Here is a 26,007-nt window from a genome sequence, read left to right on the forward strand (position 1 = left end):
GAGCGGGCCGTTTACAATGGGCACCTTTCCATCCAAGCTACTCAATACTGCCCCTGCAGCCATAAAAAGTTAATTCAAAAAGGACAAATAGATGTTAGATGTTATACTGAAAAGTAGACATTCATTCTTCCCTGTCCTCAGTTTTCTCCACAGAACAAAGCAACAGGGTGTAATTTATAACCCCCTACCATAGCCTGTGGTTGACCAATTAAAGGTCCTTGCAGTAAAATTGGGCAAATGGCCAAATAGAAGTATCCTGCCTCAGGATCTAAGTATAGACGATTCAGACCAATGAAAACATGGCACACGTAGCTATGAGTCCAGGACTGACATTCCTACACAGGTTCTAAACAGATGTTGAACTGAAAACAACTATTTCCATTGATAATTCCCTGTTGACCGTTAGTACTCTCTTAACCTTTAGTCCTCTCTTGACCTTTAGTCCTCTGCGTTGTGTATTTATCTTTGAAATATTCTTACAATGACAGCTAAATAAGAGCGCTTAAATATCACCTGTACCAGCACGCGTAAATCTAACGTCTGACAATCGAGGTGACAGGTGCAACACGTTCTGCCCAACGAGGATGGTCCCAATCAGTATGGGTCCACATCTAAACAGAACCAAGCAAATATTGACGAACACAACCACACACGTACTCACACGTGCACACACACAAATAATGATTGAATAATCATTGTTTGATTGTATAAAAGATAACAAAATTATTTTATTACATGTTGATAATTGGACAGACAACATCACAGCATACTTGCATGAATGTTTCAATATTGATGTTTTTTGCCCCACACCATTGATAATTAAACACAATGTACTCTGTACAAAACTATATAAATCAAACATGCTTGCAGATGCAGAGGGGTCCATTTTAATAACAGATTAAAGCCATACTCTCTTGTGAATCAGGTAATTTCTTTAAAAGAAATTAATAAACTGCAGAATGATGGTTAACATCATAGTCATTTTAAGAATGAATTGATCTTTTTTTGTTTTACATCAAATAGAAAAGACAAACATTGGCACATGCAATGTGAACACTTTGTGCTGCTTTTTCCTTACCATCCAAAGCCAATCAAACATAGACTGGATATATTTTTTTTGTTGTCATCCAAAAACGAAAATACTCTCAGATATTTACAAAAAAATATAGATACATTGCCCGTCACTCTGACATAGTTATTTGTGTTAAAATAGCTGATTTGAGTTGATTTCATAAAACAAAATGCATGTGACGGAGCTTGCTAATTAAAGTTATTCAATCAAAATTCAACATAATTTTATGTCAGAAAAAATGAAAGATCAGGCACAAGGAACTAAGAAGAAACCTCACTTAAAAACAAACCATGAGCACTGCAAGAGAATATGACTTTAATGGATATTACAAAAAATAATTTGAAAACTGTTGAAATAAACTGTTCAGACATATTTTTTTCAGTGACACCTGTATCACAGAGGTTGTTCACTCACTGTTAATGGAAAACCCTACAGAGAGGTTGCAGGGTCTGGTTCTAGAACAGAACGGACCAGGGCCCAGTTACCATCTTACAGCTGTGTTTGTATCTTCATCATTCATTCACTCCTGATGTCAAATATCTCCATCCCTCCGTTTTCCCTTTCCCCCTGCCATCTTCCTCTTCAGAAGACAAAATGATGAAGGTTGACACCAACCACAGTCCTGGAGTGCATAGGTAGGTAGTGTCCCTGTCCCAGTATTCTCTTCCTGTGATCCCTAGTCTTGGTCATCATCACAGAGTAAGGACATGGAGAATTCCCCGGGAACCCATCAGATCCTGAGGTTGTTGTAACTCACATATGTTTTCTTCGTAGCTTGACCTGAGAAGCGAGGTAGGTCAAAGATTATAATGGCATCCAACAGCACAACAAATTACAGTACAATAAGCAATGCACAAACATACACAGACATACATAAAATAAGATATTCATATGCATAATATATAAATACCCTCCAACTCTATCATACATTCATGCAAGTGAACATACAGCGTTCACAATCATTGCACAATAGCTGCCTGTTTTAGTGCATTGTATCACTTCAGCAACACGACTGAGTCAAACTCTGGTTTCTATTTTCAGATACTAACCAGCAAATAAAAAACACAGACACAAACACCACGCAAGTGGTCACCTAACAAACGCTATAAACGTGATGTGATCCCAGTCTCTATATTGCCATGGAAACGGGCCAGACTGTTGCCGAGAATCAAGGTAGGTACTGTTGTGTACTGTGCTTGACTCCACCCATGCAGTGTTATCGCTCATGCCTAGCAGAGAAGTTCGATGCACATTGCGCTTCTTAAAGCAGAGACATACTGTAGCTTTGTAAACTCCTCTTCTTAATGCTGTAAATGTTGCCATGGTGAACTCCCATGGGATGTGCAATTAGAGTCTTACCACCTCCTGACAGTATTATTTTGTAGTCCTGGTCATTGACTATGATGAATAAAACATGTGTAAATATACAATATATTTTTGCAGTTAGCCCATAAGCAGGCTTAGCTGTATGTGTGTGTGCGGTTGGTATAAAAAATTGCGTGTGTGTGTGTGTGTGTGTGAGTGTATGGCACGCATGCATACAATGCATGTGTGTGATATACTGTATGTAGATATCTACATATCTCTTTGACCTTCCAAAATATAGTGCAGTGTATTCAGCTCACTGGAAACTCCTGACTATTTCTCCATGTCTCTCAGCCTCTCTCTTCTCGGTCTCGGTAGGGTGATAATTCCCTTTTCATGGTATTGATTGGTCATCATACCAAAATTGACGTAAAAATCTTAAATTCATCCGCACTGCCAATAATCACTACGGGCACAGTGAAGATACATCTCCAATATCTCAAAATTACAGGCCAAATACTCACTTCTCTGCAAGGGATAATAGAGATATTAAGACTCATATCGATAGTGATATACTGTAGAATCATCAAAGCTACTAATGCTCTTACTTAATAACTCTAAATCATTATGAGTCAGATCAGTCAGAGATGATCCCTCCTGAAAGGCACTATTTGGCGCTGTGACGGTTACAGGGGCTGACGGGCAGTCTCCAGGGGCCAGGGAACTGCAGTTCAAGTTTTGGGGCGGTCATGCGCATACCATTAATAAATGTAATTTCCACTGCTGCTAAAATAAGAGGGAGATGGGAGGAGAGAGATGAGGGGAGGCGATAAGAAGTGTGTGTAGGGGAGAAAGAAGGTGAGAGATGCACAGAGCAGACGACACAGTGAACATTTGGGAGTGCCTCTCGGAGAGTTTCAACACCCTGCTTGGGATGCACTGCAACGACAGCTGTCGGCCCCCTACACAGTGTGTTCGCTCCATGAGCCACATGTGTCACTGGCAAGGAGACGATGTTACTCTCCTGACGCAGGCTCTCTCTCTCTCTCTCTCTCTCACTCACACTCACACAATTACACACATACACACACACTCCAGCTCATTACACAGATGACAATGAACATCACAGGGCATTTGGAGGAATTTCCATGGAAAGCTGTCATATCAGAGCTGTAATTGAGAGAGGGGCACACCTGTGGATAACATGTGTGGTGTGTAAGGTTGCAAAATTCCTGGAAGGATTGAAGGATTCCCGGAATCAGGAGGGAATAAGCATTGGTGTGTGCCATGTGATTGGTAGAGATATAGGGCCAACGGGAACTGTGTTATTACCATGGCCTGTCAATAATTTCTTGATTTAGTCTAGAAAAATAAGACAAGCATGTAGCACATATAGGGGCAATATACACTGAGTGTACACCTGGTTACCAGGAACACCTGGTCTTTCCATGATTGATGTCACACTTAAATCTGTGTAGACCAGTTAAATAAGTATTTTTAAGCCTTGAGACAATTGAGACATGGATTGTGTATGTGTGCCATTCAGCGAGTGAATGTTTTAAATGCCTTTGAACGAGGTATGGTAGTAGGTGCCAGGAGCACTGGTTTGAGTGTGTCAATAACTGCAACGCTGCTGGGTTTTTCTCGCTCAACAGTGTGTATGAAGTGTGTATGAAGATTGGTCCACCACCCAAAGGACATCCAGCCAATTTGACGAATGTAGGCTGTTCTGAGGGCAAACAGAAGTGCAAATCAATATTATTTTATACTCAGTGTAAATTAGAGATTCATTAATCCTTCCCATCACAGGTGTAATATCAATATCTTAATCCCCACCAGTCATGTTAGTCTTTGCAGTTCAACATTATGATATTATCATAATTCACATCATCAAGCTCACTTCACCACACAAACAGTGGTGTCAACGACACACAACGGGTGTTATAGATAATCGTTCCTCATTACTAGTCTTTAACACAGACCTCCTGTGCTCTTAGCTACCAGCTACACTAAAGCAAAGGGCCTATTAATGTCAGTCTACAGGAAAGGCCCTCATATTGGTTAAGCAGTGAAATACAAATGGAATAGCATGCTCCCGTGTGCACTTCCTGAACTTTTGGATGAATTTATCTCTGTCTGATTGCATATTATCTAATTCTCGGCACAGTGGGCTCTGCTATGTGACTGACTCATGGTGAGCATGGATCTCACTCCTCTCGGTATGTGTCATGGGATGTCACAAACCATGGAGTTACATGTAAACAGCAACTAGGAATATAAATCATTCAATTGTGCTGCTACTTAAACTACTGGAGATACTATGCAGCCAAATGTTTTTGTTAAAGAATAAGTTCATTGCCATTTGCATGACTCACTCATGGGGTCGGTGGGTGGGTTTTCACACAGCTCAGATTTGGCCTCTCCGTTGGGCCTCTCGCTGGGCTTCACAGAGAGACGGGAGGACATGGTGGCGGCAGTGACCACAGCCTTGAAGCTCCTCTTCCTCTTCTGCACGTTAAGCTCTGGGTGGAAGATGATGACGTATACCTTGGGCATGTAGAGCATCCCGAGAGCTACAGAGGCACTGAGGTTCATAGAGATGGTGAGGGTAGTCGTCTGGATGTACAGCTGTGGAGGAGGGGAGGGGGAAAGTGGGGAGAGAGAGAGAGAGAGAGAGAGAGAGAGAGAGAGAGAAAGGAGCCACACTAGTTAGAATATATTCTCACGCAGTAAAACTCCCCATAAACCTTATCAAGCACTCACCCAGCCCTATCTATAGGTTGGTCTTGATGTATGGATGAGGGAGAGAGGCAAGAGCGAAACCTATCATAGTCATACGACAGAGATGCCTGTAGGTTGTCTTGATGGATGGGGCGGCAGGATAGCCAAGTGGTTAGAGCGTTGGACTAGTAACTGGAAGGTTGCAAGTTCAAACCCCCGAGCTGACAAGCTACAAATCTGTCTTTCTGCCCCGAACAGGCAGTTAACCCACTGTTCCTCGGCCGTCATTGAAAATAAGAATTTGTTCTTAACTGACATGCCTAGTTAATTAAAGGTAAAATAACTGGATATCCACTGCTGAAAAATTGGCCTTAACTAGAGTAAAGCAAAAAGCACCACACATTTACTTATTGTTAATTTCTCCATTGGTGGTTCTATGTTTGCGTTCTGATGCTGTAGGGGAAAAGATACCACTTGTTCTCCGACCATTCGTACTCCTGTAGTATTTATGAGGCACTTACTATCCATAGTGTATGTAGCAGCAGTAACTGAGCAGTTGGCTGTGTCTTAATTGGCATGATTCACTCATTGCCTCTCCACTGCAGCACACACACACACACACACGATAACATACGCACTATACATACAAATGGATTAGTAGTACAGTAGGAATGTGGTAGTGGTGGAGTGTGTTGTGAAATCTGTGAATGTATTGTAATGTTTTTAAAATGTTATAAACTGCCTTAATTTTGCTGGACCCCAGGAAGAGTAGCTACTGCTTTGGCAGCAGCTAATGGGGATCCATAATAAACACAAATACAAATACACTGCGATAGCTGATGTATATTGAGCTTTTTCGCTCAAAATGGTGGGTGCTATATGCTCTTATACGACTTCCTTCCTTCACCTTACTCTTTGGAGACCATTGAACAGAAGAACTAATTTAACTCCATCTAGCACCTTCAGATTAGTCATTGGACTGGCCTAGGTCTGACTGATGTATTTAACTGTACATTTAAAGTTCCAATGCAGCTATTTTTATCTCAATATCCAATACCTTCTAGGTAACAATTAAGTAATGTGATTTAGTGTGATTGTTTTCAATAAAAATTGTCACAAAGAAACAAAAATAGCTTCTTAGCAAAAAGCTATTTCTCATACAATAATTTTGGACTGTCTGGGAGTGGTCTGAATGAGGGGCATAATTGGAGGCACCTACTGGGAAAGATATGCAACCTGAAAACTAGCTGTTATTGGCAAGGAGGAGGCAAACACTATTTGTTATTGGTCTATTAACTTATACTGCCTGGTTATGTCGCCAGGCAGTCCAAAACCCCACCCATGGAAAACAACCTGATATTTCAGGTGGTCTTTTCATAATTTTCACAATTTCACAGTATTATTCCAACCTCAGTGTGGAAATAAGCTTAGCAAAAAAGAAACGTCCTCTCAATGTCAACTGCGTTTATTTTCAGCTAACTTAACATGTGTAAACATATTAAAGAGATTAAACAACTGAGACATAAACTGAACAAGTTCCACAGACATGTGACTAACATAAATGGAATAATGTGTCCCTGAACAAAGGGGGGTCAAAATCAAAACTAACAGTCAGTATCTGGTGTGGCCACCAGCTGCATTAAGTACTGCAGTGCATCTCCTCCTCATAGACTGCACCACATCTGTCAGTTCTTGCTGTGAGATGTTACCCCACTCTTCCACCAAGGCACCTGAAAGTTCCTGGACATTTCTGGGGGGGAATGGCCCTAGCCCTCACGCTTTGATCGAACCGGTCCCAGACCTGCTCAATGGGATTGAGATCAAGGCTCTTTGCTGGCCATGGCAGAACACTGACATTCCTGTCTTGCAGGAAATCACGCACATAACGAGCAGTATGGCTGGTGGATTTGTCATGCTGGAATGTCATGTCAGGATGAGCCTGCAGGAAGGGTACCACATGAGGGAGGAGGATGTCTTCCCTGTAAACGCAGAGCGTTGAGATTTCCTGCAATGACAACAAGCTCAGTCCGATGATGCTGTGACACACCGCCCCAGACCATGACGGATGCTCCACCTCCAAATCGATCCCGCTCCAGAGTACAGGCCTAGGTGTAACGCTCATTCCTTCGACGATAAACGTGAATCCGACCATCACCCCTAGTGAGAAAAAACCCGCAACTCGTCAGTGAAGAGCACTTTTTGCCAGGCCTGTCTGGTCCAGCGATGGTGGGTTTGTGCCCATAGGCGACGTTGCTGCCGGTGATGTCTGGTGAGGACCTGCCTACAAGCCCTCAGTCCAGCCTCTCTCAGCCTATTGTGGACAGTCTGAGCACTGATGGAGGGATTGTGTGTCCCTGGTGTAACTCGGGCAATTGTTGTTGCCATCCTGTACCTGTCACGCAGGTGTGATGTTCGGATGTACCGATCCTGTGCAGGTGATGTTACACAATTTCTGCCACTGCGAGGATGATCGGCTGTCCATCCTGTCTCCCTATAGCGCTGTCTTAGGCATCTCACAGTATGGACATTGCAATTTATTGCCCTGGCCACATCTGCAGTCCTCATGCCTCCTTGCAGCATGCCTAAGGCACGTTCACACAGATGAGCAGGGACCATGGACATCTTTCTTTTGGTGTTTTTCAGAGTCAGTAGAAAAGCCTCTTCAGTGTCCTAAGTTTTCATAACTGTGACCTTAATTGCCTACCGTCTGTAAGCTGTTAGTGTCTTAACGACTGTTCCACAGGTGCATGTTCATTAATTGTTTATGGTTCATTGAACAAACATGGGAAACAGTGTTTAAAGCCTTTACAATGAAGATCTGTGATGTTATTTGGATTTTTACGAATTATCTTTGAACGACAGGGTCCTGAAAAAGGGACGTTTCTTGATATATAAAACACAGAAAAAACATGCTTTTGACTGCACTGCCCCTTTAAGAAGATTAAGCTACATAAACACACATTAGGCTTGCTGTTTTCAAGCAACAGTCAAAGACCAAAGACATGTACTGTAGTGGGCGGTTTAGGATTATTTCGCAAAATCATCACATTGCTCATATTCATCAGAATTGTAGAAAGACCACTAGGTGCTTTTATCCCTTTTTTAAAAATGTTATTACGTAACACCATTTATACTTACATTTTTAAACACTCTGGGCTATATCTTGGGTTTGTTCTGAATTATGTAACCCTATTCTTAAAAGGCAATCATCCTTCAATCAGCCATGTAGTTCAGAGACCCACACGAGGTCCTTCAAGAGTCTTAGATTAGGCTGAAACACATTAGAGGGCACACACATCTCTGTGTTTGAAGTCCACCAAAAGCTACTCAAAACTGAGCTATGACACTTGAAAGAGTGAAATGCCACTCTTGTACAGTTGTAAAGGTCTGCATGGTAGAAGAGAAAATGTCACCATTTGCATAGTGTTTTCCACAGTAAATAGCACCAGCCATAGTAATGCCTTGCACACAATCTACAGAGAGACATTTACATGCCAGTCATGCCATCTGATCTCCGCAACTCATTCAAATACCAATATCATCGACATGCCAATAGCTTCTAGTATTGCCTCTCCTCTTGCTCTCTCTCTCCCTCGTTCACACTGTTTATCTCTCTCTCCTCTCTCCTTTGCACACTCTCTCCCTCTCGATCTTTCCCCTTTCTCTCTCACCCTTTCCCTCTCTCCACCCTCGTTCTCTCCATCTCTCTGCGGAGAAACATCAGAGTGAGAGATCTGGCTCACCATGCATTAATAACCATATGAATACCATGATGCTCATATCAAGCTCTTCTCAGAGTGTGCCTTTCCGCACCATTGTAAACAGAAGAGAATGGAATTCTGGATTGCTGTCAATTTAGAGCGCGTGTGATTGTTTTTATAATATCTCATCACCAGAGGATCTCCACCCCTCGCTATGCTTCCATGTTTGGCATCCATAGCAAGACCACCACCATCACCACCACATAGTTTGGTCAAAGCTACTAAAACACTGCTAAAATAATCTTGTAATGAGATTATCTACTGCAATGCTGACCATACCAAAATAGATTTATTGACTATGTAAGAGACTAGATTTTTCTACTGTACAGTAGCCCGCAAGAAGTGTAAGAGTCATACACATACAGACCCATGCATGCACATGCACAAACAAGCACACACGCACATACATGCACGCACGCACACACACACAGTCACGCACACACGTTAACACAATTTTGGTCATTAGCTGTCCTAGCTGCACAGACAGGGTTTTTCAGAGTGCTTCAGTGGGAGCTTGACCCAAATTCGCATTCCCTCTCAGCCACCACATGAATGTTTAGCTTGTCACAGAGCATTTATAATGAATTCCTGTTGCTTTAACATAAATAAATACATGAATTAAATTTCACAACTGCTTGGCAACTCTCTATTTATAGCTGCAGAAGTGATTATTAAGATTCAGGAATCAAATGATTGAGCCTGAGTTTTACCATCTCAATCACGAGCATCGTCAAATGCCAACATCCAGATAACAGGAAACCAAACCACCAACCCGTCTTCTATCTACCCAGACAAAAAACTGATGAAAGGTTTTTAGATCATTATATCCACTAGGGATGTACTTACAGCACAGGCAATTTTGTCTAGTATAAAATGTGGATTATAAATGCACACAGCGATAAAGACACCATTCAGAAAAGTGACAATTAGGACGCTCTCCTGCCCTGGTGGAGAAAGCCTTCAATAATGGATCTAGGGGATTTGCATTCTCCTCTCATCTACCTGCAAGTCTCTTGTTGTTTTGGGTGGCCTACTTTCCCAGCCTGGCTCAGCTTAGCCAGTTCAGGAAGAAGTGTGTCTGCGTGCTGCTCTGGGGACCCGCTTCTCCCGAACTGCTTATGAATGGGCTTCTCATAAACTATCTAATTGGATGTCACTCACCTGCTGCAAATGTCCATGCCTGGGCTGGGCTGGTGTAGATGTACTCAGTTTATTATATCCTTTAAGGTTACCCTCTTGGCCTGGTGCTTTCTTGTTAAAAAGATATCCCCCCTTTCAGAAGACGTTCTCAATCTCTAACCACTAAAATAAGGATGAGGCTTAACTTAATGCCCCTGGTTCCCGCAGTTCTCCTTCTGTTGATTGTAAAAGCTTTGGTGAGCATTGCATGTTGTTTGAGGTTCCAGATGTGGAATCCCAGGCAGACACAGTCAGTAGGCATCCAGAGTATCAATTCAGGAAGGCAGAGCGCCTTGACAAAGAAAATGTCAAGTCTAACTCTTGTCAAATAAAGTTATTTGCTGAAATACAAGCGGATTGGGAGATGCAACTGCAGAATATGCTATTTTTCCGCCCCCTTAAAAGTTAAAGGAGGAAATGCTTCTTACCAGACATATTTAACCCCGGGAAATCTAACTTGGCAGCTCGACTTTAAGAAGTTCAGATAAACACAAGTGCCATCTTACAAGACTTTAAGTGTTTGTAAGACATGTGTTGAGGTTTAAAAGTTTGGTTTAACACGAGTTTCCCTTTCCGGGTGTGGTTAACTCTTGTGGAAGTTTCTATACTTTCAGGGAGAAGTTTGGTTGTGTGATGTTTGATGTCAGGAGTCAACACAGAGTTCTTCACAAAGGTGGTTTTCACTTGGTCAAATGTAATGAATGATACACAGAGATTACTTAGACATTCTTGAAACATTCAAATAAAATAGGTAAACCTGGAGCCTGATCACTCCAGAATGTTTTACATTGTTGTTAAAAAACAGCTGACAATGACAGTAATACCCACATCTTCCAATGTTATTTGCGTCTTTGCTTTAATTAAACACAGGTACACATGTTTATTACAGAATTATTCACAATCCCTTACATGTACAGTGCATTCGGAAAGTATTCAGACCCCTTGACTTTTTCCACATTTTGTTACATTACAGACCTATTCTACATGTTTTACTTATCAATCTACACACAATACCCTATAATGACAAAGGGAATACAGGTTTTTATACATTTTTGAAAATGTATTAAATATTAAAACGGAAATACCTTATTTACATAAGTATTCAGACCCTTTGATATGAGACTCCACATTAAGCTCAGGTGCATCCTGTTTCCATTGATCATCCTTGAGATGTTTCTACAACCTGTTTGGAGTCCACCTGTGGTAAATTCAATTGATTAGACATGATTTTGAAAGGCACACACCTGTCTATATAAGATCCCAGAGTTAACATTGAATGTTAGATCAAAAACCAAGCTAGAGTTCAAAGGAATTGTCCAAAGAGCTCCGAGACAGGATTGTGTCGAGGCACAGACATGGGGAAGGGTACCAAACATTTATGCAGGATTGTAGGTCCACAAGAACACAGTTGCCTCATTCATAAATTGAAAAGGATTGGAACCACCAAGGTTCTTCCTAGAGCTGGCCGCCCGGCCAAACTGAGCAATCGGGAGAGAAAGGCCTGAAGGACAACAATCTCTGCATCACGCCTTTATGGGAGAGGCGCCAGACGGAAGCCCCTCCTCAGTAAAAGTCACATGACAGCCCGCTTGGTTTGCCAAAAGCCACTTAAAGGACTCACCGACTGATGAGAAACAAGATTCTCTGGTCTGATGAAACCAAGATTGAACACTTTGGCCTGAATGCCAAGCGTCACGCCTGGAGAAAACCTGGCACCATCCCTACAGTGAAGCATGGTAGTGGCAGCATCACGCTGTGGGGATGCTTTTCAGTGTCAGGGACTGGGAGACTAGTCAGGATCGAGGGAAAGATGAGTGGAGTAAAGTACAGAGAGATCCTTGATGAAAACCTGCTCCAGAGTGCTCAGGACCTTAGACTGGGGCGAAGGTTAACCTTCCAACAGAATAATGACCCTAAGCACACAACCAAAACAATGCAGGAGTGGCTTCTGTACAAGTCTCTGAATGTCCTTGAGTAGCCCATCCAAAGCCCGATCCAAAATCTCTGGAGAGGCCTGAAAATAGCTGTGCAGCGACGCTCCCCATCCAACCTGACAGAGTTTTAGAGGATCTACAGAGAAGAATGGGAGAAAATCCCCAAATACAGGTGTGCCAAGCTTGTAGCTTCATACCCAAGAAGACTCTCGGCTGTAATCGCTGCCAAAGGTGCTTCAACAAATTACTGAGTGAACGGTCTGAATACTTATGTAAATGTCATATTTCTGTTTTCAATTTTTATAAATTTGCAAACATTTCTTAAAACCTGTTTATGCTTAGTCATTATGGGGTATTGTGTGCAGATTGATGAAGAAAAATAACTATTTAATCTATTTTAGAATAAGGTTGTATCCTAACGAACTGTGGAAAAAGTCAAGGGTCCTGAATACTTTCCGAATGCACTGTAGTTCTACTCCAAAAGTTATGTACTATTGGATTATTCCCCATTCCTAGTGAGTGGAAGGCAGCGGAACATGAAACAAGTTGGATTTGGAAGCTGGTGATTCTCAGTCATTAGCCTGTATGCTGACTGATGAGTGGCTGACTGAGCGAATGCAGGTGTAGAGTGATATTTTCTTGCCGTGTGTACATGGCTTCACACAACATGGGCTTGGGTGTCGGGTAGGCACAGGTGCGGAAAAACAAGGGCAGGCGTCGGGTTGGCGCGGAGCTGTAGAGAATTCAGTCAATACGCAATAGAACTTTAGCTGTGCGATCAAAGCAAGATACAATAACATAAGGTCAACTGGATATCACAATCTTAGGCTCAATATTAGGAGTTGCCTGGTATCGTATCGCCACCATGTTGCGACACATCTTTAGATAATCGGAGTCCCTGAATGTTTTAGATAAATCTAAATGAAACGAGGCCTTTTCAGTCGAAAGCAACAAGTGCAAGGTAATTTTGAGACAAGGAGCCTGGTCAAATACAGCAAACAATCCCTGTATGCAAAGCAAACGCACACAGATATGTACACACACACACACACACACAAACACACACACACACACACACACACACACACACACACACACACACACACACACACACACACACACACACACACACACACACACACACACACACACACACACACACACACACACACACACAAACACTTAAGGGGTAATGGAGGGGTCCCTGTAAACACCACTCCTCCCTATCTGCTGAAGGCCACAGGAGTGGGCCTACATATAACCTTGCATCAAGAGGCTAGCACTTTCTTTGTGGCTTAGGAGTATGTAAGATGATAGCCAGTGTTTTGTAAGAGTTAACTGCATGAAGATAGATAAACACGTTACAGGCTCTCTAGTCACTGGGCGTAACATAATGAACTCCTAATCGCTTCTGAGAGTGTAATTTATCTATGAAATCAGAGGCACATTGATGAGGAAAATAATATTGTGATCTCTGTCTTTCCGTAGCCTAGCAGGAAGGATATTGAACAGTGTGGCTCTTTTAAAAGGTTAGGAGTAACACTTTCCTGTCGACGTCGATATTCTGTCAGTGGAAAACATCCACTCAGCTACATCATGTACACAAGGCCTGCCAAGCATCACACGAAACTCATGAATAGAGCAGATAAATGCGTCTGTATTCTGACCAATACTATTCAGATAAGCAATGACTAGCATAGGGGGTCAGGATTCTCAATCAACTCCAGTAACTGCTGATGTCAAGTGCATTTCTAAAGTGCACCTTGTCAAGGAATGGAATGTCTTGAGTCAGACGACTTATCCCCTTTTCTTCTCCTCCTCCTCCTCCTCCTATTCCACCTCTTCCTCCACCTCCTCTTCCTCCACAGGATGAGGCATAATAGTGTCGAGCCCCAGGCGTGAGAGCTAAGATAATTACTACCCCTCTCTTTTCCATGCTCTTCTCAGGCATCTCACAGCATTCATCTTCTTAGAATGCCCCCCTCCCCTTTACAATGCCTATTTACGTCTCCTGCGGTCCCTGTGTGGGTTTTTTATGCACATCTAAGCCATGTGAATTTGAAATCAAAAGAAAATGAGTCTTGAACACACACAGCCACTGTGTGTGTGCATTTTCTTATGTGTGTGTCTGTTTTTGCATCTCTATGTGTGTGTCAGTGTCAGTGTGTGTGTTTGTATGAGATAAAACACAGGCTGGAAGGAGCGGAAGCAGCGCAGGCGGAGGGAGGGAGAGGGATGACTCACCTTCTCTGCAGATTGGGCCGTGCCAAAGAAGATGGGGATGAAGGCCAGCCACACAATACATGTGGTGTACATGGTGAAGCCGATGGGCTTGGCCTCGTTGAAGTCCTCTGGCACGTCCCGGGTTTTGATGGCATAGATGGTACATGTGACCATCAGAAGGATGCTGTAGCCCAGCGAACAGATCATCTGCAGGTCCGTGATGTCACACTTCAGCACGCCACGCGCCAGGTTGGGGTTCATGGTCTTTTGCTCGTCGTAGTCGATGACTGTGTTGGGTGGGTCCACGGCGAACCAGATGAGCACGCCCAGCAGCTGCAGGCAGATGAGGGAGGAGGTGATAGCGATCTGGGAGGTGGGGCTGATGAAACGTGGGGCGGTCACCGTCTGCTTGCCCTGCTCAAAGATCCGGTAGATGCGGTTGGTCTTGGTGAGCAGTGCGGCGTAGCTGATGCTCATCCCCAGGCCCAAGAAGATTCTCCGGAAGGAGCACACGCCCACATCGGGCGTGGCGATCATCAGGAAGGTGATGATGTAGCACAGGAATATGCCCGTCAGCAGCACATAGCTCAGCTCGCGGCCCGATGCCCGCACAATAGGTGTGTCGTTGTAGCGTACGAACGTTGCCATGACGAAGATGGTGGCGATGATGCCCAGCATGGCAAGGAAGACGGGAATGACTGCCCAGGGGGAGTGCCACTCCAGCTTGACGATGGGGATAGGTTGGCAGGTCGTCCGGTTTGGGTCAGGCCTCATGTCGTAGGAGCACAGGCGGCACAAGGTCTCATCGTATTGGTACTGGTAGCCATCACACAGCTCACAGTGCCAGCAGCATGGCATGCCCTTTACCCTCTTCTTCCTCTCACCTGTCTTACAGGGCAGACTGCACACAGAGATAGGGACACCCGGCTCCCCTACTGGCCACTGCATCTCCTCGAGCTGAGAGAAAGAGAGAGGACACAGGCCACGGGGTGAGAGGGAGATAAGCAGTGGAGGTAGCACTTCAGATAAGAGGGCTAGTCGATAGGGATGAAGCGGTTTACATCTACCTGACAGGCAAATGGGCCTGGACTTGGTGTGTGCATACAGGATGAGGTACATGTCTTGTGTCACACCATGTCTTACTGGCTAACTCGCTACTACTGCAGCAAGTACAATACTCTAAATTACACTAAATATAACCTCCACTGAGTTGTTGCAGTGGAGAATAAAATATCTCTTTCATCAATTCTTTTTCGTATTTCCAATCATAAGACTGCTAAGAATAACAAAAATAAGCCAATATACTTTCAAGTGTCCTATTCCGTATTCAAGAGTAATTGATATCACCATGGAGACAGCACTTGCATTTTTATTAAATAAAATTAAAAGAGAGAAACAATGAAATAAAGAGTGCAGAAGCCAGAGAGGTATGAAAAATGGGATTAGTTTAGGAGAATCAGATTTACCACCTTAAAAATGTCATGTTGCCTGCTGCCAGCACAGCCTAGCATAGCATTATGCCATGCTAAACTTACACAAATGCTTGTCTAGCGTTGGCTGTAACACATATTTTGAACATTTGAGATGACAGTGTTGTTAACAAAAGGCTAAGCTTGTGTTTCAATATATTAATTTCATTTCATTTGCGATTTTCATGAATAGAAAAAGTTGCGTTATGCTAATGCATTATAGTTGAAGTATTTTTCTGTCGATTTCTCAGCCAAGCAGGATGAACAAACGTGACGTTTTTTGCCTACAAAAATATTATTTTTGGAAAAAATGAACATTTGCTATCTAACTGGGAGTCTCCTGAGTGAAAGCATCTGATGTTCTTCAAAGATAAATTATTTAATTTGGTTGCTTTTCTTATTTTTGTGAAAATGTTGCCTGCTGCCAGCACAGCCTAGCATAGCATTATGCCATGCTAAATTTACACAAATGCTTGTCTAGCGTTGGCTGTAACGCATATTTTGAAAATCTGAGATGACAGTGTTGTTAACAAAAGGCTAAGCTTGTGTTTCAATATATTTATTTCATTTATTTTGCGATTTTCATGAATAGGAAACGTTGCGTTATGGTAATGCGCTTGAGGTTATGATTACGCTCACGGATACGGGATTGCTCGTCGCTAGAGGTTAATGCAACCGCTCTGTCCGATTTCAAAAAAACTTTACGGAAAAAGTATAATCTGAGAACGGCGCTCAGAGCCCAATCCAGCCAGAGAAATATCCGCCATGTTGGAGACAACAGAAGTTAGAAATAACACTATAAATATTCACTTACCTTTGATGATCTTCATCAGAAGGCACTCCCAGGAATCCCAGTTCGACAATAAATGACTGATTTGCTCCATAAAGTCCATCATTTATGTCCAAATAGCCACTTGTTGTTAGCGTGTTCAGCCCAGTAATCCATCTTCATGAGACGCGAGCACTTCGTCCAGACAAAAACTCGAAAAGTTCCGTCACAGGTCGTAGAAACAAGTCAAACGATGTATGGAATCAATCTTTAGGATCTTTTTAACATAAATCATCAATAACGTTCCAACCGGAGAATTCCTATGTCTGAAGAAAAGCACTGGAACGAGCGCTAACTCTCTCGTGACCGCGCATAATGAGACCAAGGCACTCTGCCAGACCACTGACTCAAACAGGTCTCATGAGCCCCTCCTTTATAGTAGAATCCTGAAACAAGTTTCTAAAGATGGTTGACCTCTAGTGGAAGCCTTGGGAAGTGCAACTTGACTCCATAGACACTGTGTATTCGGTAGGCCAAGCTTTGAAAAACTACAACCTCAGATTTCCCACTTCCTGGGTGGATTTTTTCTCAGGTTTTCACCTGCCATATGAGTTCTGTTATACTCACAGACATCATTCAAACAGTTTTAGAAACGTCAGAGTGTTTTCTATTCAATACTAATAATAATATGCATATATTAGCATCTGGGACAGAGTAGGAGGCATTTCACTCTGGGCACGCTATTCATCCAAAAGTGAAAATGATGCCCCTTGTCCCAAAAAGGTTAACAAGAAGTGTATCTTTCATTTGCTGTATTGGACTTGTTAATGTGTGAAAGTTACATATTTCAAAAAAATATTTTTTAATTTCGCGTGCTGCCTTTTCAGCGGAATGTTGTCGAGGGGTCTGCTAGCGGAACTCCTGCCCTAGAAAGGTTAACCAACTGTGCTATTTTGTTAGTTTTTTCGCATCGCTTGTAACTTATTTGTACATAATGTTGCTGCTACCGTCTCTTATGACCGAAAAGAGATTCTGGACATCAGACCAGCGATTACTCACCTCGAACTGGATGAAGAATTTTTCTTTAATGAGTCGGACGGGAAGGATATACTCCAAACACCCGAACAGGCCCTCATCCCCGTCATTCGCTGGAGAAAGAAACTGAGATTTTGATGAAAGAGATCGGGGTGCCTTGTGAGGATCAGATGACGAGTGGCTAACCTGCCTTTGCAATCAGTACTGTTAGCTAACGTTCAATCCATGGAAAATAAATGGGATGAACTGAAAGCACGTATATCTTACCAACGGGACATTAAAAACTGTAATATCTTATGTTTCAACGAGTCGTGGTTGAACGACGACATTAATGACATACAGCTGGCGGGTTATACACGCTTTCGGCAGGATAGAACAGCAGCCTCTGGTAACGGGGCGAGAGCCTATGCATATTTGTAAACAACAGCTTGTGCACGATATCTAAGGAAGTCTCAAGGTTTTTCTCGCCTGAGGTAGAGTATCTCATGATACGCGGTAGACCACACTATCTACCTCGAGAGTTTTCATCTGTATTTTTCGTAGCTGTCTACATACAACCTCAGACCGATGCTGGTACTAAAACTGCACTCAATGAGCTGTATACCGCCAAAAGAAAACAGGAAAACGCTATAATCCAGAGGCGGTGTTCCTAGCGGCCGGGGACTTTAATGCAGGGAAGCTTAAATCAGTTTGACCTATTTTATATCAGCACGTCAAATGTGCAACCAGAGTGGAAAAAACTCTAGACCACCTTTACTCCACACACAGAGACGCGTACAAAGCTCTCCCTCACCCTTCATTTGGCAAATCTGACCATAATTCCTGATGACAAGCAAAAATTAAAGAAGGAAGCACCAGTGACTCGGTCAATAAAAATGTGGTCAGATGAAGCGGATGCTAAACTACAGGACTATTTTGATAGCACAGACTGGAATATGTTCCCGCGATTCAATGGAGGACCGAGCACACCCCCATTGTCTTCAACCAGGGATGTAGTGGAGCAGGTGGAGAGCTTCAAGTTCCTTGGCGTCCACATCACCAATAAACTAATATGGTCCAAGCACACCAAGACAGTTGTGAAGACTGAAAAGAGACTGAAAAGATTTGGCATGGTTCCTCAGATCCTCAAAATATTTTACAGCTGCACCATCGAGAGCATCCTAACGGGCTGCATCACTGCCTGGTATGGCAACTGTTCGGCTTCCGAACGCAAGGCACTACAGAGGGTAGTGCGAATGGCCCAGTACATCACTGGGGCCAAGCTTCCTGCTGACCAGGACCTCTATACCAGGCGGTGTCAGAGGAAGGACCTCAAAGACTCCAGCCACCCTAGCCATAGACTGTTCTCTCTGCTACCGCACGGCAAGCAGTACCGGAGTGCCAGTCTAGGTCCAAGAGGCTTCTAAACAGCTTCTACCCACAAGCCATAAGACTCCTGAACTAATGAAATGGCTACCCAGACTATTTGCATTGCCCCCACCCCCTTCTACGATGCTGCTACTCTATGTTATTATCTATACATAGTCACTTTAATAACTCTACTAACATGTACATATTACCTCAATTACATTGACTCTGTACTGGTACTCCCTGTATATAGCCCCGATATTGTTATTTACCGCTGCTCTATAATTATTTGTTACTCTTATCTCTTACTTTTTGGGGGGTATTTCAAAAAAAAATGCATTGTTGGTTAAAGGCTTGTAAGTAATCATTTGACTGTAAGGTCTACACCTGTTGTATTCGGCGCATGTGACAAATACTTTTTGATTTGAAGTCATCTTGAAGAACTCTTTGTCATCCCACATCACAACTTGTATAATTTTCCCCATGTCTCTGGCTCCCAAAAACAATGATTATGTAAATTGCTCTGATAATAATCACATTAAAGTCTGTCCTGAGGCTTTAAGATATTACACAACCAAAAAATACCTTAGTGCAAGCCAAAACCTACAACGACTACAGTGTGTGAACATTCCTGTACATGCTGCTCTCTCATGTCCTGCAGCTCACATGTACCTGCATGACAAATGTGTTGTTTCAACGCTGTCTCAGTGGATTGTGATCTGCTATCAGTTATCTGTGCAGGGGCTGTGATTTGTTACGTGGACAATGTTACTCCCTGGAACAGTTCCTGATTAAACACTGACTCTCCGGCTGGAAACAGTAATGAGACCAACACCACTGTTGCTATGGAGACCACAAAGCAAGATTTGTCACCTTGTACTGATACGGATAATTTATTTTTTGGGAGGAGGGGTGGTTTGTTGGGTTTGTTGTTGTCAGGGAGGATTTAAGCCACTTTTAGACACATTTTGATGCAGCTCTTCATCAGAGATGACATAATCAATCTGTCTCCTCAATATTTCTTGACAAACATATTTCATTAGACAGGTGTCAGTCTTTTTCCGTCATGGACAACTTATCGTTGTCTTACCAAAAACCAACAGCAACATTCTCATTACTACAGGCTAATTCCTCAATTTGATTTGACATTGCTCTTCCTAAACAAGTTGTGTACTAATTAGTGTCCAATCAATCACCATTTTCTCAAGTGCTTCGTTTGAACTTACATTTCTCTGATAAAAAGGAAAAAGTCTCTGCACACTTTCAGTCTGATGCAAATTGCTTTAAATAGTAGCTGAGCTTTCAGCCAGTCGACCTTCATCAGAGCATTCATCAAAGCATGCTCTGATGAAAGTCGACTGACTGAAAGCTTTGATACTATTTAAAGAAATGTGCATTTGACTGGAAGTGTGCATCGACTTTTTCCTGTTTTGCATTCTGCCTCCAGAACCTTCAAAAATCAGCTTTGGTTGTGTGGTAGATTCGGCCTATTATCCACTCACATTTTTCTAAAATTAATTAAATGTATCTCTATTGATCATAAATATAATCAAATAAGGCCATTATAAGTATGCTAAGGATTCTTGGACCATGTGTCCTTGGTCACAGCCAAGATTACAGGCCTTAAACTTACCCTGAGTTGGAGTGTCTCCACCCACTGTCCGATGGGCCTGTACTCAGGAACACTGGAGTTGGTCATCTGGAACTGGAACAGGTCGTAGCGTCCCGGGGCGTCACCGTTTTTATTAAACATAACCGACGTGCCTGCACTACCTGCAGGAAGACAGAAGGAAGGAGAAATTGAAAATTAATGTGTTAGTTTTTATATTGAGTACATATTCGTGCAAATAAATGAATTACACATGCCCTTTTTATTTTAAGATTCAACCATTATAGGCCTGTGGTTGGTTTGGCCAACAGTACATAAACCCCTGTGAGAGAAACATTGACATTTAACCTAGTGTCCCTGGTTCTGTCGTTTACCAGCTATAAACGGCTGTGTGGACATCGAGGGCCACAGGGTGTGCTCATGTGCTAATGGCCTATTCATAATGACCATGACTCATATCCTGTCCCCATTAGAAGGCGAGCAAGTCAGCTAACTCCCGACTGACTGAGATGATTGCTCTGCTGTGAAAGAGTGTGTACTAAGGCTATCCAAAACCACACCGCAGCCCTACATTTCACATCAGAGCTGTGTGATACATCACCAGGTCTATGCGCAGCATCAATGAAGCAGTGTTCAGCTTTAGGTTATCACATCTGTGCATTAGGAATGTTCTTCGAGACGGATGCACATTTCCTAGGTTCAAAAGTAAAACCATCTCAATCACACATGCTGGACAGGAGATGAAGCAAAGTAAGATAAATAGGTCAGCCAAAGCATCATACGGTCCCCATTTGGTCGCAGTTTGTAGCAAGCAGAGGACCGCAGGCTAATTAATTTACTGAAGGTTCTGGACACCTGCAACACGGTATTCGAGAAATGAAGTCTGTGGCCTGATTTGTGTGTGTGTGTGTGTGTGTGCATGTGTTTGTGAGTGTGTGAGTGTATAGTGTATTAATTATTTGTTACTTTTATTTTAGATTTTTTTACTTATCTATTTTTTACTTAACACATATTTTTCTTAAAACTGCATTGTTGGTTAAGGGCTTGTCTTTAATTATTTGTTACTTTTATTTTAGATTTTTTTACATTTTTTTTACACTGTTGTTGGTTAAGGTCTTTCACAGCTGTTGTATTCGGCGCATGTGACATATAACATTTGATTTGAATTGATTTATACAACACACAGTGAGGTCGATGCCTCTCATCCTGCCATTGTAAGAAGGACTATTACTCCTTCAGTTCAACAGTGAGTTAACCTTGGCAGTACATACAATAACTCAAAGGCATAGTAGACACCATTTCTAAAATCGGACGGGGACGGGACTCGAATCAGATGTGGCATGGGAAATGACTGGAGTAATAGTCCTGACTATAAAAAGTCTAAAAGGGGAATGACCAATAACACCTGTCCAAAATGGTTGTGGGGACATGTTGCCTTTGTGTTTTGTGTAGGCCTTTGGCTTTGTTAGGTAGAGGCTGTACCCCAATTCTGAATACCTTCCCTTTTAGGTTTTGTCAATAGGGAATTTCAGTAGCCTACACACCAGTTTTTTTTCAAGGACATTTGTCATTGAACATTCTACAAAAGAGGAAAGCCAAAATCTCTCCTCTAGCAGCAAGAAACGAGATTATAGGGAGTAAAACCTAATTTATATGCACCATACATACAGGAAGAGACCTAAAGTATACAGAAATCTCATGGGAGAACCGAATCTGCCACTCCATCAAAGTTTGTATGACCATCAAAGTCAATGAGTTGCTTTCGTTTTCTCCTTACGTTTCCTGCACATTAGTCATACAGAATATTAATGTGGCCATTTTCAAAGCTGTTGAAGATACTGAGTAGTGTAAGGTATATTAGAAGAGCTCAATTGAGCTAATTCACCGAAACAACTTCCACTCCGAATGTGTGCAGAATATTTCGCTGATAGGCAATGGTTTGTGTCAAGGAAATGTATTGTCAGTTGTCATAAGCTAACATCAGCTGTCATAAATGTTTAGGACATCAATTTTGTCAGTATTATGTCATAATTATGGCTCATGTAAAGTGTTACGCTACCGATAGTTACACTAAACATACAGTACCCGTCAAAAGTTTGGAAACACCTACTCATTGGCATTCTCTCAACCAGTTTCATGAAGTAGTAATCTGGAATGCATTTCAATTAACATGTGTGCCTTGTTAAAAGTTAATTTGTGGAATTTCTTTCCTGCTCAAAGCATTTGAGCCAATCAGTTGTGTTGTGACAAGGTATTGGTGGTATACAGAAGATAGTCCTATTTGGTAAAAGACCAAGTCCATATTATGGCAAGAACAGCTCAAATAAGCAAAGATAAACGGCAGTCTGTCTCTGCTTTAACTTCTTGGATGTAGGGGGCACTATTTTAATTTTTGGATGAAAAACGTTCCCATTTTAAACAAGATATTTTGTCACGAAAAGATGCTCGACTATGCATTTAATTGACAGCTTTGGAAAGAAAACTGCAGAGATATTGTCTGTGAGTGCCACAGAACTGCAGAGATATTGTCTGTGAGTGCCACAGAACTGATGTTACAAATATAAATATATTTTGATATGCTTAACATTTTTTGGATTACTACATGATTCCATGTGTGTTATTTCGTAGTTTTGATGTCTTTACAAAAAATCCTTGAATGTAGGTGTGTTCAAACTTTTGACTGGTACTGTACAGTATACAGTAGTTGCAGTACGACAGAATCCGCTTGAAATTGAAACAACAAAAAACACACACAGGGGTAGTCGTCAACAATCTGTCACTTCTGCTTCCAACAGACAGGGAATAGAGTTGACATACTGTATCTATTTGTTGACAAGATGTTGACATAGTACACTGGAAGCAGTTGGTATGACAGGACTACAAGACTGTCTTGTTTCACGCACATTTCAGTACAAAGAATCCCCCCACCCCACACACACACGGTCAGTAAGCAAATTATTAAGTAGTGTGGCTCTCCTTGCAGATAGGAAGCCATTACAAATTCCATTCTACTTTACGTTTCCTGTTATTTCCAAGGGAACAAAATGATCTGTGCAGACAGCTTTGTGAGAGATGAAAGATTCATACATTCGTATGGGGCTCTGAACTAAGACATGACAAAAGTGCATTGCTGCTGTACTGTGTCGAGCAGTGTGGGTGGACTGGGGGCTCTCTTTCCTTCACTCTCTTGAGCTCTGTCTCCAGCACAGCAGGGAGAACAACAAAGACAACTCACACAGGCACGCACACATGGCAACACAAACATGTACATTCACATACTCCAACATATACACATGTGAACATGCCCGCGTGCACACGTACGTGCACACACAGCCCAGCCAGGATACAGTAAAGAGCACAGAGATTTCCAGTGGTGTAAAGCCCCGTCTATGAGAATGGGGGCGTGCTCGGTCCTCCTTTTCCTGTAGTCCACAATAATCTCATTTGTCTTGATCACGTTGAGGGAGAGGTTGTTGTCCTGGCACCACAGGGCCAGGTCTCTGACCTCCCCCCTGTAGGCTGTCTAATCTTTGTCGGTGATCAGGCCACTGTTGTGTCGTCGGCAAACTTAATGGTGTTGGAGTCGTGCCTGGCTGTGAAGTCATGAGTGAATAGGGAGTACAAGAGGGGACCGAGCACGCACCCCTGAAGGGCCCCTGTGTTGAGGGTCAGCATGGCGGATGTGTTGATACCTACCCTTACCACCTGGGGGCGGCCCATCAGGAACTCCAGGATCCAGTCGCAGAGGAAGGTGTTTAGTCCCAGGTTCCTAAGCTTAGTGATGAGCTTTGAGGGCACAATGGTGTTGAACGCTGAGCTGTTGTCAATGAATATCATTCTCACATAGGTGTTCCTTTTGTCCAGGTGGGAATGGGCAGTGTAGAGCACAATAGAGATTGCATCATCTGTGGATCTTTTAGGGTGGAATGCAAATTGGGGTGGGTCTTGGTTTTCTGGGATAATGGTGTTGATATAAGCCATGACCAGCCTTTCAAAGCACTTCATGGCTACAGACGACAGTGCTACGGGTCTGTAGTCATTTAGGCAGGTTACCTTAGTGTTCTTGGGCACAGGGACTATTGTGGTCTGCTTGAAACATATTGGTATTACAAACTCGGACAGGGAGAGGTTAAAAATGTCAGTGAAGACATGCCAACCAGTTGGTCTGCGCATGCTCGCAGTACACATCCTGGTAATCCGTCTGGCCCTGCGACCTGTTAAAGATCTTACACACATCGGCTGCGGAGAGTGTGATCACACAATCGTCCAGAACAGATGGTGCTCTCGTGCATGTTTCAGTGTTATTTGCCTCAAAGCGAGCGTAGAATTAGATTAGCTCATCTGGTAGGCTCGTTTCACCGGGCATCTTTCGGCCGTGCTTCACTTTGTAGTCTGTAATAGTTTGCAAGCCCTGCCACATCCAATGAGCGTCGGAGCCGTAGTATGATTTGATCTTAGTCCTGTATTAATGCTTTGCCTGTTTGATGGTTCGTCAGAGAGCATAGCGGGATTTCTTATAAGCTTCAGGATTAGAGTCCCGCTCCTTGAAAGTGGCAGCTCTAGCCTTTAGCTCAGTGCAGATGTTGCCTGGAATCCATGGATTCTGGTTGGGGTACATACGATTACTGTGGGGACGACATCATCAATGCACTTATCGATGAAGCCAATGACTGATGTGGTATACTCCTCAAAGCCATCGGAAGAATCCCGGAACATATTTCAGTCTGTGGTAGCAAAACAGTCCTGTAGCTTAGCATCTACTTCATCTGACCACTTTTTTATTGACCAAGTCACTGGTGCTTCCTGCTTAAATTTTTTCTTGTAATCAGGAATCAGGAGGATAGAATTACAGTGCCTTGCAAAAGTATTCATCCCGCTTGGTGTTTTTCCTATTTTGTTGCATTACAACCTGTAATTTCAATGGATTTTTATTTGGATTTCATGTAATGGATATACTCAAAATAGTCTACATTGGTGATGTGAAAAAAATTCAAAACAGAAAAGTGGTCACGACATCTACCAGGTGGTCGGTCGCTTGGTGTCCTCCGTCGCAATTATTGCGTAATCTCCAGCTGCAGTATTTTTCAGTTTTCTTCTGATGAGAAGCCAGCTGCCACCACTGATAGATTATCAAATAGATATGTGAAAAACACCTTGAGGATTGATTCTAAACAACGTTTGCCATGGTTCTGTCGACATTATGGAGCTAATTTGGAAAAAAGTTTGGCGTTGTAAGTGACTGCATATTCGTTTTTTTTTCTTAGCCAAACGTGATGAACAAAACGGAGCTATTTCTCCTACACAAATAATCTTTTTGGGAAAAAATTAACATTTGCTATCTAACTGAGAGTCTCATCATTGAAAACATCCAAAGTTCTTCAAAGGTAAATTATTTTATTTGAATGCTTTTCTTGTTTTTGTGAAAATGTTGCCTGCTGAATGCTAGGCTTAATGCTATGCTAGGCTATCAATACTCTTACACAAATGCTTGTGTAGCTTTGGTTAAAGCATATTTAGAAAATCTGAGATGACAGTGTTGTTAACAAAAGGCTATGCTTGTGTTTCAATATATTTATTTCATTT

At 42.5% G+C, this 26,007-nt stretch overlaps 1 protein-coding gene across 1 annotated transcript in view; it reads right to left on the reverse strand.

Annotated features, from left to right (window-relative positions):
- Positions 1 to 704: 704 nt before the first annotated feature.
- The window catches only part of LOC115131823 (metabotropic glutamate receptor 7-like), a 133,511-nt gene continuing 108,208 nt past the window's right edge, over positions 705 to 26,007 (reverse strand). The window contains exons 7-10 of the mRNA XM_029663834.2: positions 20,449 to 20,588; positions 14,217 to 15,152; positions 4,753 to 5,005; positions 705 to 1,852 (exon numbers count right to left, since the gene is read on the reverse strand). Of these exons, the coding sequence (XP_029519694.1) occupies positions 1,803 to 1,852; positions 4,753 to 5,005; positions 14,217 to 15,152; positions 20,449 to 20,588 (1,379 nt within the window). The 3' untranslated portion in view covers positions 705 to 1,802. The remainder of the gene's footprint in view (positions 1,853 to 4,752; positions 5,006 to 14,216; positions 15,153 to 20,448; positions 20,589 to 26,007) is intronic.

This window comes from Oncorhynchus nerka, linkage group LG7 (assembly GCF_034236695.1).
Source record: "Oncorhynchus nerka isolate Pitt River linkage group LG7, Oner_Uvic_2.0, whole genome shotgun sequence".
In the NCBI taxonomy this organism is placed as follows: Eukaryota; Metazoa; Chordata; class Actinopteri; order Salmoniformes; family Salmonidae; genus Oncorhynchus; species Oncorhynchus nerka.